At 39.2% G+C, this 18711-nt stretch overlaps 1 protein-coding gene across 2 annotated transcripts; it reads right to left on the bottom strand.

The window, feature by feature from the left end:
- Positions 1-620: 620 nt before the first annotated feature.
- Positions 621-18171, bottom strand: mtm1 (myotubularin 1). Of its 2 annotated transcripts, none has more exons than XM_087788605.1 (16): positions 18153-18171; positions 10774-10863; positions 10317-10389; positions 9844-9938; positions 9629-9739; positions 8685-8786; positions 8512-8595; positions 8299-8448; positions 7164-7349; positions 6877-7059; positions 6638-6793; positions 6526-6573; positions 6362-6454; positions 5750-5863; positions 5004-5180; positions 621-4223 (listed from the first exon to the last, which is right to left on the bottom strand). In XM_087788605.1, the coding sequence occupies exons 2-16, from the start codon at positions 10828-10830 to the stop codon at positions 4029-4031; spliced, it is 1824 nt and encodes a 607-aa protein (XP_087644731.1). In that variant the 5' UTR covers positions 10831-10863; positions 18153-18171; the 3' UTR covers positions 621-4028. The 2 variants fall into 2 exon arrangements, with proteins under 2 accessions (XP_087644731.1, XP_087644732.1); XM_087788606.1 differs by having other exon boundaries at positions 621-4220.
- Between the last annotated feature and the right edge of the window lie 540 nt (positions 18172-18711).

The following is an 18711-nucleotide window of genomic DNA, read 5'->3' as shown; positions in this document are numbered from 1 at the left end:
CTTTTTCGTGTTTTTTTATGAATCTATCGTCTGTGTTGCTGTGTGCCGACTTGAAAAACAATTTCCCGAAGCAGACCTGCAGATGGATCAATAAAGTCCATCTATCACCATCTGAAAAGCATTTTGTTTTGAAAAAAGTGTGAATCATAAGTGAGTCATAATAACAAGAGCCTCATGACATGTCAAAAACGCTATTTATTGTACAAGAAACATCTTAAGACATTTTTATTCTTGCTGGCATTTCCTTGATTTTCTGGAACTCCTGTGTTGTTCTCAGTATTATCTTGATCTTTAAAGAATATATTTTATTGAGTAAAAGTGGTCTGGAAAAGCGCTCTATAAATATAAATGACTTACTTACTATTTTGGTCAAGTTTACACAAAAAATAAGTCCAGGAAACAAGTGATATACAAAATCGATTAAGAGCATAATAAAGTTTTTCTATGTATCTATCCCACTATCCAGGGCATCAGCCGTTATAGCGTTGTGGTGTATTTATATATTTCAATATAACGGTCATTTTTGTGATCATGTCATTTGATCTTTACTTTTTTTTAATTATCTGAAGGTCACTCCTGTAAAAACGACCTCAAAGAGCAAAGAAAAAAGAGTCAGAATCGTGAATCCTTAAATTAATTTATTAATTATTATTTACAAAAGAAAAAGCCGTCAGACCAACTGTGGAGATGAAGCGTGATTGAAAAGTGTTTTGTTTTTTTTGGACTTTTGGCAAACGAACATGCCAAACGGGTCCTGACATACATTTCAAAAGCATTCATACAGAAGCAGGTTTTATGACGTGGTCGAGCTCCACAGCAACCGTTAAGGAACGCGGTAAACATGGACGAACTCTGGATCCATCCAGACGTCCGAGTGAGGGTCAGCGGATACGAAGAAAATGCCCTTTTCTAGAGAAAATATTTGAACCAAAGGAGCAGAAATCTCAGATTTATACCAACATATCCAGAACCAACATTATTTTCTTCCTTTTTATAAAACTGTAAGATTTGACGTTACATAAAATAATTGTATCATACAACAATAGATCTTTTAGACGGTAAAATAACTTTTGATTGAGGTAACAACATCACCGTGTTTATACAAAGTAAAAAATACAAAAAAATAGATTTTTTTATTTTTTCTTCCCCAAAATTACAACCGCGGGATGCTGTCAATCATCCTCCGTGCCAAACATCCACGTTAACATTAAAGACGTCAAAACATTTTATTTTGGTTGAACATTTAGGAATCTGACCATCGGCCCCGAGGGTCGTGATTGACACTCGACTGGGAACCAAATATACGTCAAGGAAGTGGATTAACACTAATAGAGAAACGTGAACCTCAACAATTCATAGATACTATTGTCCATTTGTTACTTTTTGTCATCGACACTATTCAAAGTCATGAGTATGTCGTCAATACGTTAAAACTCTTATATATTTGCCACCAATAGTCGAGGTTAACAGAGTCATGTTTTGTAACGCTTTCCAAATCATTACGTTTCAGGTTCTTGGGTCCACTAGTGGAAAACTACTAAATCGTATGTCATATGTAACATTCTTGAGTCATGGTGCTCCATTCAAAGTCATGAGAAAGTATTTTTAGAATCAAAAGGATCATGAATGTCCTGATCATCATCATGTATGTTGACGCATGTATTCCTGACAACAAAGTGCTGGAATCGCCTGGACTATGATCACAGTCTGGTCCGAGCCAACAGTCCTAGACCAACAATCCAAACCAGTCACTCGAACATAAACATCAAACATGCCAGGAATTCTTGTCCGTGAGCCACAACGTCATGTCGTGTCAACCACGACCCCCCCCCGGGGTCAGATCAGAAGTGAGGGCAACAGGAGGAGCAGTCAAGGCACAAATCTGGACATGAGCCGACACATGACATCAACTTGTGGACATCCTTCAAAAATGAATCTGGTCTAGAAGTTCCACTTCTTAGCACTGGGAACGATTGATAACTTGATAGTCTAGATTCTCTGAGCTAACTTCTCATGGAGTGAGAAAAATGCTGGATCCCTGCTGGACTTTCAATGGTTCGTCGATGATAATGGATTCATTTGGAGCAGCTGTGTGAGGACTCTCAGTTTGTTGAAGTGAGAAGAAAAAAAATCAGAAGTTTAAAGCCAAAATTGAAACATTAAAACTAAACAAAAAATAATGGTGTCAAATACAAAATAAAAAAAAAGTTAAATTGTGAGGCGAGTGCAGCGTGCGAGTTGTATTGACAATAAAAAGCTTTGCTATTTAAAACATTTAAAAAAAGACTGTCAATCAAAACCGATATTCATTTGTGAAGGAGGCGCCGGGACAAAAGTGTCGGACATTTACCCTGTGAACGATTCCCTTGGATACAGACTTGCAGCAGTGTTGCGAGAACGTCTGTCATTTTTAATGCCACTTAAAGAGAATTTCCTCAAGCAAATTCAGAAAAACGACTCGCCTCTGGGACACAGTACAGCTTATACTTCTGTGCAAAAATTAAACAGGATCCAGGAGGTTGTTTTTTTTTTAGCCACCAGCTCTCATTACCCAATTATACAGTTTGTCTTCAACGTGATGTCCTGAGATTACCGACGCATAAATCACCACAATCTTTCAACCCACCACCATCTGCCACCCATGGAGAAATGTTTAAGGCTTTAACCAAGCATTTGAAAGTGTCACCAGCACAGCTGACTTCGATCAGAGTGAACAGAATACTGAGGACAGAAATAAATATTGTATGGTCGGAAACATCTTGGCATGGTAAGGCTTTCACGGACCCGGACTGGCACCGCCGGGGTCAGACGTGATGAGGAACGTAAAGCGGCGACACAGGATCAGAGGCTGACAGCACCACGTCATATCCCTATTCTAGCAAAACAGCACCAGAAATCCACCTTGTGTCGACTAGTAAATCTCATTCATCCTAAGTTTCTCCTCATCTGTTCCCAAGAGTGCTGGAGAATCCAGAATCAGCGGGCAGTGGCGGTGAAACCGACTAAAGCAACGAAATTCACAACCAATTCCAATTCAAAAAGAATCTATTTACAGTTCGCCGCCGACAGGGACACGCCCTGATCTGTGGGGTCGACTCCCGCACGAGAGACGGATCCGTGAGAACTTTGACCAGGAGGCGACTTAATACAGAGCCGGGCTCTGGCATCAACACAGTCGAGACCTCATCGTTAATCGCAGTTTCTCACAATAGCAAGGTTACCGGTTCAAATCCTTCATGCCTTGCCAAAATACAGCTCGAAACATCACTGACATTTGTATCGTTTCATCTTATTCATTCAAGAAAACGACATTTGAAGTGACAAATATTGCATGTTTACAGATGATGAACTCAATATTTCCACAAACATCATTCCTGTCAAAGGCTGAGTGTCACACTTGAATGACCTTGAGTTTGTATCTACGATGCAATAGTCCCTGAACGAGACGATTAAAGAAGGACTTCAGCAGGTAACCAGCCATTGTCTGCTTTCATTTTGGTTCGACATCGACTGTAGGGGGCGATATAAGCTAGTTTTACCCAGTATGAAAATAAACTACCTGACCTTAGGTGAGGCAAAACAGCAGCAGACTTAGTCGACGATCCATTCACGTCCCTTTAACAGCTCCCGTTAATTGGAAAAAAAAAAAAAAAGCAAGTTGCAGTGTAAAGGTATATTTCGCAACACTCGGGCAGCACTGCCATCACCACCGTTAGCTTCAGTGTGTAGCAGGAGAACACTGCACATCTGTGTGTTCAAGCCCTTGAAGTTAAAGCCACCGTCTGTCCATAAGGCTTCTCTGTATTTTCATTATGTGTGTGTGTGTGTGTGTATATGTGTGTGTAAGGCTGTACTGTGACATATTGCATAATCAACATCCCTATGGTGTTAAAAATTACCCATCAAAACGTATTAGGGTGTTAGACGCTGTTATTACTGTACAAAACTAAAATATTCCGTGTGTGTGTGTGTGTGTGTGTGAAGAGGACATAAGTGCAAGCTTATCAAGAAATGTCCCCCCCCCGTCCTCAGAAAGGGGTCTGTAGGTGTGTGTATTGCTGTGAGGGTGTGGGGGACGTGGAGGACGAGGTGTTGGGGCTGGAGCTGTTGGCCAGACGGGAGGACGGGGACGAGTCGGAGAGCTGCAGCTCCTCCAGCTTCTTCAGGTACTCGTCCCGGAGGGCGAGCAGCTCCTTGTAGCGCTGCTCAACTGGACTCTGCTGCTGCAAGACACAGTCACACACACACACACACGTTTATCTTTTTACAAGTCGAGGTTGTGGGACGAACAAAACGTGTATTTTGTAATCTGTGGCAGGATGTACAAGTGAGAAGTGAAGTTAGCGGTGTCAGAAAATATCAATTTAAAAATGGCATTTGTTAATTTGCGTTTCTATTAAAATCCCAGTCGCTTGTACTCTTTGCATCTCAGCGTGTTTTCAGTGGGCGGGGCTTAAGATCATTTTCTAAATAAATATTTCAATGAAGACAGTTTTGTACAAACAGACACACACTGATGATACAATAGAGTCAAACATCTATTTAACACACACTTATATCAACACATCTGTTTAACTTTAATCTCAGCAAAAAAATTGACAGGCCACATAAAATAACCTGGAGGGCAAGTTTGGCACTTTAATAGTATTGATGAAATAAAAAATAAAAACTTAGGCACAGAATTGATCTTGAACTATAATGTAATTGTGTGCGTTTGTGTGGAGAAGATTCTGATGACCTTTGAACCGAGACAAACATTCCTACGAAGTCAACCATCTCAAAGCTGCACTTGTCTGTTGCCGACGCTACAGTCTATTCATGAATTTTCATAAAAGAATTTTCAATTTCAGCAGTGACGTCAGCTGACATTCGATCCAGTCAGACCCCCCGGATGGCTAGCTTTATGTGAAATGTTACCAAAATAAAAGCACCAGCCTCATGTTACAAACATTTTCTTAAATCAATTGATTAATTAGAAACCTTTGCCTCTTCGGCATGAATACCTGCTGTCGTATGCGTGGGTTCCAGCGGATGTAATAGGTGACCCACAGCTCTAGGTGGCGCATGCTGGCGACGGGGTAGAGGACCCTCCCTGACTCTGGGGTGTAGAAGGGGTTCAGATAAATGTCGGTCTTGCTGTTGACGAGCGACCACAGGGACACCGCCTTGGACCTCACTTCCTATAAGACGGACAGATGGAATTAAAAAACAAAGAAGGGCAATGTTATGGTTCTACAAAACATATTTGATGGAGATTTACGGCACTTCATCTTTAAATGTATTTGCACGATACAACAGACCGCAGGGGAAAGTTACGCTAATAATAGCAAAAAAGAGCTGCTTCTGAAATGTCATTTAATTTATGTATGTGTACTGAAAACTCGTTCATTTTTTAATGTTAATTCATTCCATTTCTTTCATAATCTTTCATGCTGTACCTTAAAGCTTGATTCGTTAGACAAATAAATATTTGCATGAATGACTGGCGGCCGATGATTATGGTTCAGTCTGTATCTGGATGTCAGTATCAGTCTGTATAGAATCTGGATAGGATGCTACTGTTTTTTTGGACTTCAAATCATTAAATAGAGTTGTAATGACATTAATTAAGAACCATTACCAGGCATGTTGGAACAATCAAGGCAAGAGGGACATTATTTGTGTGAATGAAAAAATGTAACAAACCATTAAACGTATGATAATCGACTTCAGAATCAAGCGTTGTCATGTGCAGAAGCTAGCTTCTCACCTGCTGTTCTCTTACGCTCTCACAGTTGTAGAGGAAAGTGCCAAAGCGACAGCTGTATAGATGGTCAAGAACAGTCAGCAGGAGGCGCTCGTTGAACTCGAAGGCTGTGGGAAACTGGGAGGAGAACCAAACGGCACGGTTAAGCATTTAGACTTCAGCCAGTTACGTTCTTAAAACCGCAGAACTACTGACCATTCACTCGTTGAATTTAACTAACATGCACACATGACAGCTTATTGAATGCTTTGCCGCCCAGCAAACCAACCACAGACGTTGATTGCGAAAAATGTGAGTTCTTCTACTAGAGCAGGTCAGAATTCATGAACATGAAAACAAACTGTTACAATAGTCTATACGAGAAGACACTCCAGGTCATGCTTTGACAACATTTTCCTAAATTTAGAGATTTTTCTAAGTTGAAGGAAACAGTTTCTGGTTGTGTTGAAGTTTATCTGCTAAATCACCAGTTTTTGTGAACATAGCTGAGGCACTTTCTCCTCCTTGTATGCAGCTTGTTATTTAAATAAGCAGCACAATTAAAAAAATAATAATAATTGAGGAACAGGGAGACGGCGGATTGTAAAATGGTGAATTGTTGTTCACGCTTGTTACCTGTTTGGTCATCTGCCACACACAGTCGATGAACTGCACAAAAATGGGGGACCTCTCCTGGTCCGCGTGGTTCTTGTCACCGTGACCTATCCTCTGAACGCACAAACACAACCATCAGATGTGTGTTCAAACATCAGCAGCAGTTAAATGATGGAGTGACTTACGGAGGAAAATTTGTGGCCAAAGCTGATCCACTCTTTCTCAATGAGCACCTGGAATTCAAGTCAGGTTTATTACTTCACGAGTCCAGCAATCGCCCATCGACCTGCCACACACCTGGAATCCTCGGAGTGTGCGGTAGTGACTGTCCAGCATGAGCATCGCCAGAGAGGTGAGCTGAGCCGTCCGGTCCCAGCCGTCACTGCAGTGGACCAGCACCGAGTTCCCACTGGACACTTTATCTGCGACCTGGATGGCTCCGGACAGCACCAGCTGCACAGATCAGACCATGGTTGAGACAATAACAAAATCAAAAAGCATTGGCGACCTTCTTAAGATTGCAAAGGGACGTCAACCTTGACATGTTCTAGCCAGTGGGTGGACTCTAAACTGGACAGCCAATGAGATTCCTCCACGTTCGGGTAAACGATATCTTTGAGTTTCTTCAGAGATTCTCTCATGACGTGAATGTTGTGGATGTCGAGGAAAACCAGCTCCGCGTTCTGATACTCGTCTCCTTCGTAGCCTCCTCCTGTGGCCTGCAGGAACATCAACAAATGTTATCACCCAAACATTTTGTTCCTACCCACGCCACACTTCATGCTGGTTTATAAACATGACTCTCAACCACGAGCCCACTGACCTTGTTGGCCACGGCGTTGACGTTTGGCCGAGCGTCGAAAATCGTGAGTTTTGTGGTGTCATTGGCTTCTCTGACCATGTCCAGGTAGCGCTCGTCGTCCTTGTTCCTCTTGCCGGACATTCCCACCAGAGGCTGACTGCAGCGGACAATGACGGCCTGGTTCTCCCTGTGGATCCACGATAGAACCTGGACCAATGGGAGACTCGGAGTTAGGTGCGGAGGAGGGGTAATGGAAGTACAAATGTAAAGGTTAAGATGCGGAACCAATTTAACCATCATTTCTTGTTAACTTTTTTCTTCAATACTAGTTCAGCTCTTATTTTGGTGTTTTTACCCACAATTATTACGACCCACCTCTCGTTACCATAGGTGAGTATAGGTACGTAGAGCGACCGGTATGTAGAGAGTTTTGCCTTTTGTCTCAACTCTCTCTTCACAACACAGATCGGTGGATCGTCTGCATAAGTGCTGACGCCGCCACAACATGCCTGTCAATCCCACTAACCATTCTTCCCTCACCCGTGAACAAGACCAAGAGATATTTGAACTCCGCAACTTGTGGCAGGATCCTATCCCTAACCCGGAGAAGGTTCTCCACTTTATTCCAACTAAGAACCCTGGGATAATAGGACCATGTTTATCGGAAAAATGCAGTGAACCAATCTCAAGCCTAGCAAACCCCCTCAAAACTCTGGATGCGTCAAAATATACTTTGTGAGGTAAGAACACAATCATGACAAAGTGCAGCCCTGGTCGAGCCCAACCCCTCACTGGAAACAAGTCGGACTTGATACCATCTATGTGGCTCTGACAGCCCTTATCGGGGTATCTGACACCCCATTGTCCCGGTGTTCCCCCACACAGGACTCCCAGAGGAATACGGACAAATGCCTTCTCCAGATCAGCAAAACACACAAGGTCTCATTCATGAACAGAGAACGAGCAGAACGAATGCGTGAAAAACGTGACGAGCGGGAACTTGGATTTTGGCATTCATCAATATTATAATAAGGTGTATACATTTGACCACACATTCCATCCCACTCTTCCCTTATTTAGAGGACCACAAGGATGGAATGAGATTCTGAGAATATCCAGAAATATTATTAGAGAAAGAAACTTTTCACAAACATACTGGAATCCGCCCTTTTGACCTGAAGGCTGCGACTCTTCTGAGGTCCTCTTCTTTGCTTTTAAAGGGAACAGCCAGCACAGTGGGGTAGGTGTCGCACAATTCGTAGCCCTTGTTGATGAAGGTGATGCGCCACTTGTTGTTAGGTAGACCCTGGGAGAAGATATTTGAGGTTCAGTCACGAGTCTTCACCTGATCCTGCTCTAAGGTACTCACTTGCCGCCTGAATTCTTCAACAGGTTTGTAAATGTTCCAGCCATTCTCCTCGTACTTCTCCTGAGTCAGGTATGCAAACAGAGGCTGCGGGGAACAACGGGAGGATGTTAGTGACCGTCGACACCCACCAGACCTCGTCAGCAGGTGGCAGCAAAGGAGAGTATGAGACGTACCATCCCATTTGAACCAGGGAAAGCGTATTTTGAGAGGATGTCGAAGATGTCTCGCCTGCTGTGACCTTCCTGCTTTAAGGCAAACCTCAGGTTCCTCATGTCCTGTAAGGAATTTAGGCATATCATAAGGAATGGCTCTTAATAAACATAACTTCAACAGTTGCCTTGTTTCTTGCCAATGAACTTAGCACAAACTGGATTTAAAAGAAATGGAAAGTTATTATATATATATACTGGCCTAAGCGGCAGAATATAAATGAATGAGAATTAAAAAAAAAAAAAAGGTTTTCAAATCATATTATATTTGTACCATGGTTCTCTTTTATGGTTTACATTTAATAAAGTAAAAATAAAATGTGAAATAACTACAACTACAACTAACGTGTAAATATTCATGGCTGCTAAGTGAACATTGAAATCCTGCATAAACCCAAGGATGACTAAGGACGAGAGGATACAGTCGACTCCAGCAGCTTTTAAAGCTATTGTTGTTTGGACATATTTTGGTTTCAGGATCTATCAAGTCAACAATAGTGGCGCTAAAATTCAATGTCCCCCTCGAATAGTTCAATAAATTACTTATGTAAATAAATATATCATAAGGAGAGATAAGTCTATCATTACAGCGATGTCATCAGATCAACTACTAGCATAATTATTTGCTACCTCACTAAGATTTTAGAACGGAGTCTTCCACTCATCATTAGAGCTGTTCAGTGCAGTGTTGATGCTTGAATTTATACATTTAATCCTGTCATTTATTGTCCTTCATATTGTCCAACTACCAAAAATTAATCAAGTCCTTTAAGTACCTGTGTATCATAAAGTCTATCACTCTCACTAAGGTTTAAAAGTCTTCAAGTGTTTCACTGAAAAGAGAGGATTTTTTTCAGGCGTCATCGAAGCAAAGAGCAGAAACCGGAGCTCATGAATAAAGCACGCACCTTGCAGGTGATATCTAGGCCGTACGAGTTCTCCCCTCGGCTCGAAGCCCCGCCCATCTTTTCCACACGACTGATGCAACCCAGAGGAACGTCCAGCATCAACGACACGTCCTGAAGCACAAAAATAGCCCTTCAAAATAAAATCGCTGTAGATACAAGTTCTAAACAATGCGCTATTATCGGACGAGTTCCGTCATTGTTGTGTTGGAACTTACAGCGTCGGAACTCTTGAAGTAAAGTCTGTAGTTGGTGATCAACACTTTTCCCTTCACTGCTCCGTTAAACGGACAGATGTAGATGATTTCTTTATCTAGAGGAAGGAAGAAGATTAATTTTAGATCCTTTTACAGCAGAGATAGCATTGAATGCTAAGAATAGTTTTATTCAATTATTAGATAACAATCGTATTCAACTAGAAAAAACACAACAATACATAACGGCGAGTAATTGAATGCTGTCTTAAGCTATTTAGTTTAAGTTTACTGTGCTCTTTCAGGTTGTGCAGGAAGGTCGGCTTTGTACAACTGTCTGCTAGAATTGACCTCTGACCTTTAAATGTGTCTGGTTTAAGATAATTGGCTTAGAAATCACCTACATCTGGTGATTTCTGGCCCTTTCTGCTAAGAAGCTACGAGATAAGGTGGTTTCATGTCCTGGTGTAAGCCAGATCTTGCAGGTATTCACACACCTGATATTCGGTCTTCTCCGGGGAGCAGAGTCACGTCTGCCAACAACTCCATCTTCAGAGACTCACGGGAGATCTGCACACAAGAGAGTATTGATGAAAAACAATAGTGTTTTAGTTCCATCACTGGCCCTCCAGGAAGAAGGAAAAACAAACAGAGCGAACCGGATCTAACCCAATGGGATATAAAACCATAAACTAGGATTTTTCTTTTTAAGGTTCTGTTCGTAATGGAGAGAGACAGGCCTCCGGCAGATTATGGACTGGACAAGACACAGCAACTCCTTATTTGGTGTTTTAATTATTATTAAATTCCTATTGCTGGCAAGTATTCTCTGATGAAAATGGAACAAGGATCAAAATGGTTTATTTTACACACATCATAAAAGAGACATTTAAAGTACCATTTAAAGCATTTACCATTAGGTATTAGTTAAAACATCAACTTAGAAACTCTTACAGTAGAGATGCGAGTGTCCAAGGAGTTGGAGTTGTAGGCGGAGATCGGCGAAGCCATCACTCTGGGCGGGGGGGAGGGGGGTTCCACAGGCTAAAAGACAAACAAGTGCTTCGTCAATACATTAAACCAAAACCATCAACCTTTGTAAACATTTTTTTTTACTGAAGAAAGATGACTAGGGTGTTTTCAAAGAGTTACTACAAGTTAGTTCTGTAAGTAAAATTTCAGGCCAACTAGGCAACAGACCACAACTTTTATTGCCAGTGTTGTGAACCCAAGACTGGCTCTCTCATTCTGACAATAAACCAAAATTGAAAAATTCCAAAAAGCAAGACAAATAACATGGGTTTAGAGATTATTTTTCAAAAAAATGTATTTCAACATGGAAACATGATTATAACGAAACCTTACACTTTACCCAAGACAACTTTCAGCCAGATAGAAAAAAGTTGGTTCGACAGCCAATTCTCAACCACTGTTTTGTTAGTTTCTCTATCCTGATTGTGCGCACATGTGTACATCATTACAAACTTTTGATTTGGTAGTGCGAGTAGCCGGAGTTCCGCATGCCTCAGATAAATATGTCTCAGGTTTGATTTACTCCTCCTCAATGATACAATATAGCAAGATAACAACAGGAGCCATTGAATGAAAGCTTACATAGATCTTTATACGACAGAAAATGTCTTAAGATATGAACATTCAAGAAGGGAAATAAAGAGAAACACTAGTGATATATAAAGGCTTTACGGTACAAAGGAATTTTGTTTACAACTCTCAATTTACTCGATTTCCCGACAGAGATGTCCAGAGGGATTAATAAAGTCAATCTAATCTAAGGACGTGGGCGGCACAGGTTAGCTGAGCTCACTTGCTCAAGTTTCCTCCCACAGTCAGATATACAGTCGATTAATGAGTGACTCTGAATTGCAAGGGAGTGAATTGGAACATAAAATAGGCAACAGGTTGAAGACCTTGGAGCTGGAACTGCCTTTGGCCATATAGATAATGTGTTTGATGATTTATTTATTGCAGGGAATTCACAGTGAACAACTTTGACTATAGAACATAGCTTGTTTGTCTCCACATATTTTCTGACAACTTAAAAAAAGGGTTGAAAAACACTGAATCTAAAGCTTTAATTGATGCTTCTTTAAAAAAATTGTTGTGCTGCATCAACATTTTTTTCCAATTAAAAGTACAATATCGAAACAGATATTCGACGTAACACAAATATAATCTATATATAAAAAAGACCTGTCAGATTTTAAAAAATGGACACGGTGTATATGAGAAAACATACTATACATTCAATCATACCCGTCAACAGTTCGTAGACCTTAGAAAGGTCCGATCAGTTCATTTTAAAATGAACACAAGAAAATCAGAAATAGATTCAGAGAGATTCAGAAATAAAACTTGTTTTTTCTTTAATAAGGTTGGTAACGGGTGTATTGAGGCATGGTGAGCAGTTATACACAGCGACCTGTGGTGCTTTAAAGATCATTTAGCCAAAAGGAAAAGTTCTCTGTATACCACATGACCTCAGTCTCTACACTTGTCCCTTACACATGGAAAGTAAGTGGCAGGTAGTGACTGAAAGTAGAAGATCGGTAAAAGCAAGTGTGGTATACATGGTATACGAGAAAGGCACGTTACAAATAACAATTACTTACTTAACAATAACAACAACAAGACCTTTCTTAAAGGGATTCTGCTAGCACAATATAAAAAAGATTACATCTGCAAGCTGTTTATAACGGTTACCATAGTGACCAGCTTCACAAGTCAGGAACCCTTTGAGAACTTCGGTCTCACTTGAGCCGTTAGCTTGTATCATCAAACATTTACGAGCCGACCTCTTTCTTCTTGGATTAAATTACAGCATCCAGAAAAGTGAGTAATGGGTGTTCGGTGGACCGGGGGGATGCTCTGTTATAGTTTCGTCATGGCAACAGCTATCGCTGAGGGTCTGGCAAAAACAAATTAGAGGAACCAAGGGCGGGTGGAGTTAACCCAGTAATTAAGGAAATAATCTCTTTATTTTCTGTCTCATTAAATCCACTTGCTACTGTAACACAGATCATTCTTTAATTATGAAAGATATTCCCTCATTGTAAGGTGGAATAAACATTGTTTATTATAGATACAACATTTTTATTTTATTTTAAAGTACTCGTCTTGGATTATACTTTTGAGTTTTGCTCTCTAGATGCGTCGCCGTTCTCCTGACAAGAAGGTGAAGAAGGTTTCTAGAATCTGGTATGACAAGTGACACCATGTACACCCAAATCTTGTCTCGACTTGCTACAATTCAACCCACTAAAAACAGTTATTTTCGCGTTTCACGGCTCAAAACAAGCTTGTAAAGTTTTGGAAATTCCTGATTTATTATTACCTTATTATATTATTTTAAGTTTAAATTCTTTTTATAGATCTGTTCTGCATCATCCCGATTCAAGGGTATTTAGGTTTAATAAAGTTTTTTCTTAATAGAGGAAACGACTAGATAACAATGTCCATATTGATAAGGACTTAAGTTTTTAATACATTTCGCCTCATTGAAAGTGAACTGAGGGACGCATGAGAAGCATTTATGTATTAATATAAAAGTTTCATCTATACCGCCTATAACTGGAAGTTGTTAATAACGTAATGAAAAGACATATCAAACTGGGAGTAAGTACGGGAGTTTAGAACTTGAGTAGAGCTCTAAATACTATACAGCAGTGTGTCCAACCTGCCAAGAAGGCTTAGGAATACTACAGACTAAAACCATTTTATACTGCAGCAAAATGATCTTCATCATCTCATCCTAGTAGTTCTGTGTGGAGTAAATACTTCTTCCTAGTATTTGGCGCAGGAATAAACTACCCTGCCATGGCCCTTGGGAGTGTGACTTTATATTCAAATCACCTTCAGGTTTCTGGCAATATCGGAAAGATTGAGGCGGGGAATAAAGTGTGCAGCCAATATCTAGGACAGTAGGAGACGCAGTCACATATTTTAGAACACGGTGATCAGGACATCCAACGGACACTCGACAATGGTCGGACTCATTTGTTTTGGCCAACTAAATTCTACCAACCTGGTCATTTTGTAAAAAACTAGATGGTGGCAAGTGCCCTCACCCTTGTTAGATGCGTCATGTCTGGATAATGGAAGCCCGGATGACCATCCAGTCTATTAATAGTTGTATTATTACAAGAGGATTGTTCTAACCTTTATCTCAAAACATAAGATATGCCTTGCATGATAACATATGAGAAAGTATCTGCAGAACACCGGTACTAGATTTGGGATTTGACCACGTAATTTCAGATTTAGATAGATGCGAGAGGGAAAAAACAGACCGGAGAGGTATGAGGAAACGAAACCCTTGTAGTTGCAATATCAATAAGGGAAACTTTTTTTGTTATGACAGGATGAACGACAAAAAAGTTCAACAAGAAATGATGAAAACATCTTTCATTTAATTAAACCGTTATTACTGAGACGTTTTCTGAGCTTGAGTCAATTTCTTTGAATCTGTTAACGAAAAAAAAAAAGGATATATAAAGAAAGGGAAATAGCCACCCACCACTTCTCCTCTTGTGACACTCTCTGTTCCCTCGAAATATTCCCGAGTTGTATCACACATACTATGAGCTTCTCTGGCTCAACCACAGTCACAGCAGTTATTAGTCAAGTTCTGACAAGACTCCAAGAGTCATTTTTTATTCCTGTTTTTTTCAAGTTAAGGCTTGTCACTAGCGACTTCCATTTGTCAATTCTTTTAAATGATTGTGTAATTTTTTTTTCTTTTACAGTAGATCGAAGTTGCTTTGGAAATATAAAGAACATATCAATAGTGAACTAAATTACATAGATTTAGGGAGAATTTCACCCAAATGTTTATTTTTACATGAAATAAAGTAAACTGAATCAGAATCAGAATCCCTTTATTGTCCCGCGAGGGGAAATTCGTTTTAACAACAGCAAGAGCAATATAACAGAAAAAAATATAACACCCAGAAATAAAATATTAAAAAGAAAGAAAAAAATCTAAATACAATAGAAAATAATTCTGCACTATATTATATACACAATCATATTTACAAAAATAACAAGAAAGGTGCAGTTAGACGATTATCTGGCTGTGTTCTTATTGTGGAGTCTGATGGCAGTAGGGAGGAAGGACCTGCGGTACCTCTCCCTCACACACCGGGGATGGAGCATCCTATCACTGAACTGAAATCTATATACATAAGCATATATTTAAACTTCCTAATGTGTTACATTTCCTCAGGTCTTTAAATGTTGCCCTATTTTTCTATTCATGAATGTTTAAACATTTTTAGGATCTTCAGAAATCCTGGGGGTTTAGAATTCCCAGGAGCCAATAGGGAAACGTATAGCGATCCTATATTTGAGCTTCTGAAAGATTAGGAAGGAGCAGAAGCTTCCCACATCTATGCTGAGTTCAGAATGATGAGGTTCATGAATGGACCTGTGGGTGTGTGTTTAGATGATCTTGGTGTTCTGCAGAGTGTGTGGGACTTTGAGCTAGATAAGAATGTAGAAGTGAGAAGATAGTTGCTGGTCTGTTCTTGAAAAAAAAAAAGGTGATAAATACATTGAAACTGAATTCACTACATGACTTTTGTCTCGGATAAGAAAAAGCAGATTATTTTTTAATTCAAGTCAAACTAATAACACAATTTACTAGGTAAATATTGCATCCTTCACAATAAGAAAAATGTATGTTTAAAACGGTCAGAGTGGCATCTTCTATGGAGCGTGTGAGATGTCGCATTAAAAACAAAACAAAACAAATCTATCTTAAAGTGCTTCTGTATCAAATAACCAATACGTAGACGATACAATTTTAGTTTGAATAAAAAAAAACAGGAGTGCCATTTCTGAGGAACCAGGCACCAGGGATGGACTTCATATTCTGAGGAAGTGTTACACAGATGTGACCCAATTAAAAGCAGAATCAAGAATATTGCTGTAAAATTGCTGTAGTCTGCTTGAGTTCCTTTAGACACCTCTTTCAATATTGTCTAAATGACTTTATATGATGAGGATTAAGATGGAGATGTGCTTAAATAAATATTTAGATTGAGTTCAGTTATCTTCAAGACAAATATTGTTTGACATTGTTGACCTGTTTTTAAGGCTTCAAAGATTTTGGTGAAAACCTTCAAACAGTCTTTCAGTGTTAAAAGCAGCATTCTGGTACGATATCTCACACGTTTCTGGAGACGTGCATTACAGAGACACAGTTACAGATTTATGAATGGAATCTTTTGACCCTGGACTTGAAAAGTGACATAATGTACACGGCAACAGTGTGTTGCTCAATAGTTTGGTCTTACACGGTTAGAAGTGGTTGGTTCTGTAGTGTTGGCTCGTGGTTGAAATCCCACATAAATGAATCGTCGATTCATTTGTGATTAGGCCATTTAGATTGATTTCACATTTTTAAGTAAAAAAAAAAGTAGTATTGTGGTGGAGGAGTGATGAAGGATAACACTCTACATTATACAGTCATACATTTCCTCCCACAGCCCGATAACAAAAAAGGTTATTGTAGCCGTAACAATGTGTTGGAGCAAGATTTCAATGCCTAGTTGGGTTTTCAAATAAGATGAATAAATCAGCCACACAACTGCATCATAACAGAACAGTCGTTACATTAGGAAATATATTTAAAAAACAAAACAGTTCATCAACAAAAATGTGTGAAACGTTGTTTATTAAAAGAGCTCTTTGAGAAAGATGAGCTTATTTTCCTCTGTATATGCTGTCACAGCCGATATCTTGATTTATAGTTAACGTTATTTATATGTATGCGCTTGATGGATCTACTGACTCCTTTAAGAAACATCTTAAGACGTTTCTATTTGTTCAGGCTTTTCCTTGATTTTCTGGAACTCCTGTTGTGTTATCAGTTTTATCTTGATCTTTAAAGTATATACTTTATTGAATATTGTTTTGATTGTTTAAGCGCTTTGTGACCCTGGTCTGGAAAAGCCCTATACAAATACAAATTACTTACTTACTTACTTATCTTCTTATTTGAAAGAAAAAGATACAACTCAATGGTAAGGCAACAATATTATGCAATGTTAAAATTATTTATACTCATTATAAATTTTACCCATTTATATTCGAAAAATAAAATAAATCTAAACACAAATATAAGACAGTATAGTAAAGTTTGACTTCTTTTTTTTTTACCATTTCCTTCACTTAGGATTTAGTGAATGTATTCAATAACCTTTACAGCAGAGTAATTATATGTAAATGTAATGACTGTTAAATTTGCTTTTGGTACTAGGATTCATCGTTATTTAATATTAGTTTTTAGTATTTGATTCATCAGATCAACAAAGACGTCATCACAAAGGTGACATTAAAGACACCATCGAACCAGAGCCAAACAAACATGTAAAATGTAAAAACATCTTTTATAATACTCTCTTTCAGGGCCATGATAAATATGATTCCACTTTTACCCCCTTGTTATTACTAGCATCATAACAACAATATAATTCACATGATGGCTAACACATATACTTTCAAATTATGACAACAAACAGTTTGATGTGATTTTTAACATTTCAAGTTTCCAACTACTAGTATGAAAATGTTAAAATGTATGTAATGTAATTCTTACTTTTTGAAAACATAACCTCTCGTTCATCAACTGTGTACACATGGTCAATACAGACATATAGGTCAGGTTTAAATGGAGTCAATAAACATCTCCACTGCATTATTGACCTGACGATAAGAGTGTGTGTTCGAGTGTGTGTTCGAGTGTGTTAACCACCTCTGTGTGGTTTCAACTCCATCTATCACGTCAAGCGTGGATGACAGAAAGTTAAGCTGCTCTGTCTCTATTGTCAACACCGCAACAACACAACTTCAGATCCACTTTCACTTCGGCGTCAACGCTCGGTTCTTTGCCCACGAAACCAAAACTGTGACCATTTAACGCAAATAAGTCAATGAAACAAGTGTTACTTTGGATGTTCAGACGAAAACAACATTTATTTGACAGCTCGTAGCGGAGCAGGTATCAATGGAAACACAAGAGAATTAAAAGGGCAACACATTTAATAATAACACATCATTTAAATCCTATTACAGGATACAAAATAAGCGTTAGTAAATATGGAATTAAAAAAAAACAAAGTTTTCCCAACTTCCAAAAAGCTACAGCTGTGGAGTTACACCAGGAAATAGTCGAGGCCTACTACCGAGCGCGAGCTACAGGCCGAATTTAGGATATCTTTTAAACCAGCGCGTCACATTTTCAAGAAAATCCCAACAAAGACTGCGATATGTAGGATCGATGCGGGTAAAGGAGTCCAAATGTCAAAACTCACCCGCAAAGTGCGATTATCCCGTGGCTGGATGTCGATCCGTTTCCCCTCAAGCCTCGGTCGGAACTTACCCGAGGTCACGTGCTCTCCTGTGAAGGCGGGGATTGGCTAGGTGTCAACTCGGAGCGAGCTGCGCCTTCTGGGAAATGAAGTTTTTTTTTTTTTTACGTCAATTGTTGCATTCGCAACACTTGAAATACAAACAAAACTCAATATCATTCACAGGATGAAATATAAGTGTATTTAGAAACGTTGATACAATGTTTGTAGGAATAACCCTCAGTTTGAGGTACAGAGGTGGATCATGTGACAATATCATAGCATACACAATTCTAAACATTTAGATAAAGTAATGATAATAACAATATAAATGTAAAATGTTGTTAATGTTAAATGTGTTGGCTTATTTTTATAACGAAGTTCGAGTGGGTACCAAACAACGTGTTGGCTGAATGTTTCTCATTTTTTTTAAAACTTGCATTTCCAATACTTTATCAATAGAGGGCGCTATACATGCAGCTTTCTGCTGAGATACTTAACATTTTTACCTTTTTTTGGCACA

The sequence above is a fragment of the Callionymus lyra genome, chromosome 4 (assembly GCF_982586985.1).
Source record: "Callionymus lyra chromosome 4, fCalLyr1.hap1.1, whole genome shotgun sequence".
NCBI lineage: Eukaryota > Metazoa > Chordata > Actinopteri > Syngnathiformes > Callionymidae > Callionymus > Callionymus lyra.
The sequence above is the reverse complement of the archived record's forward strand: the minus strand, read 5'-3'. Positions and strand labels throughout refer to the sequence as shown.

Bases quoted from the DNA above. Each gene is read 5' to 3' on its own strand.
- mtm1 (XM_087788605.1), bottom strand. From the start codon at position 10,830: ATGGCTTCGCCGATCTCCGCCTACAACTCCAACTCCTTGGACACTCGC. The intron at 9,939-10,316 runs GTGTGTGAATAC...TCCTTCCTCTAG, and splicing joins CGGAGAAGACCGAATATCAG to ATAAAGAAATCATCTACATC. The intron at 6,455-6,525 runs GTAAGTCACTCC...TTGTGCGTTCAG, and splicing joins TTGGCCACAAATTTTCCTCC to AGGATAGGTCACGGTGACAA.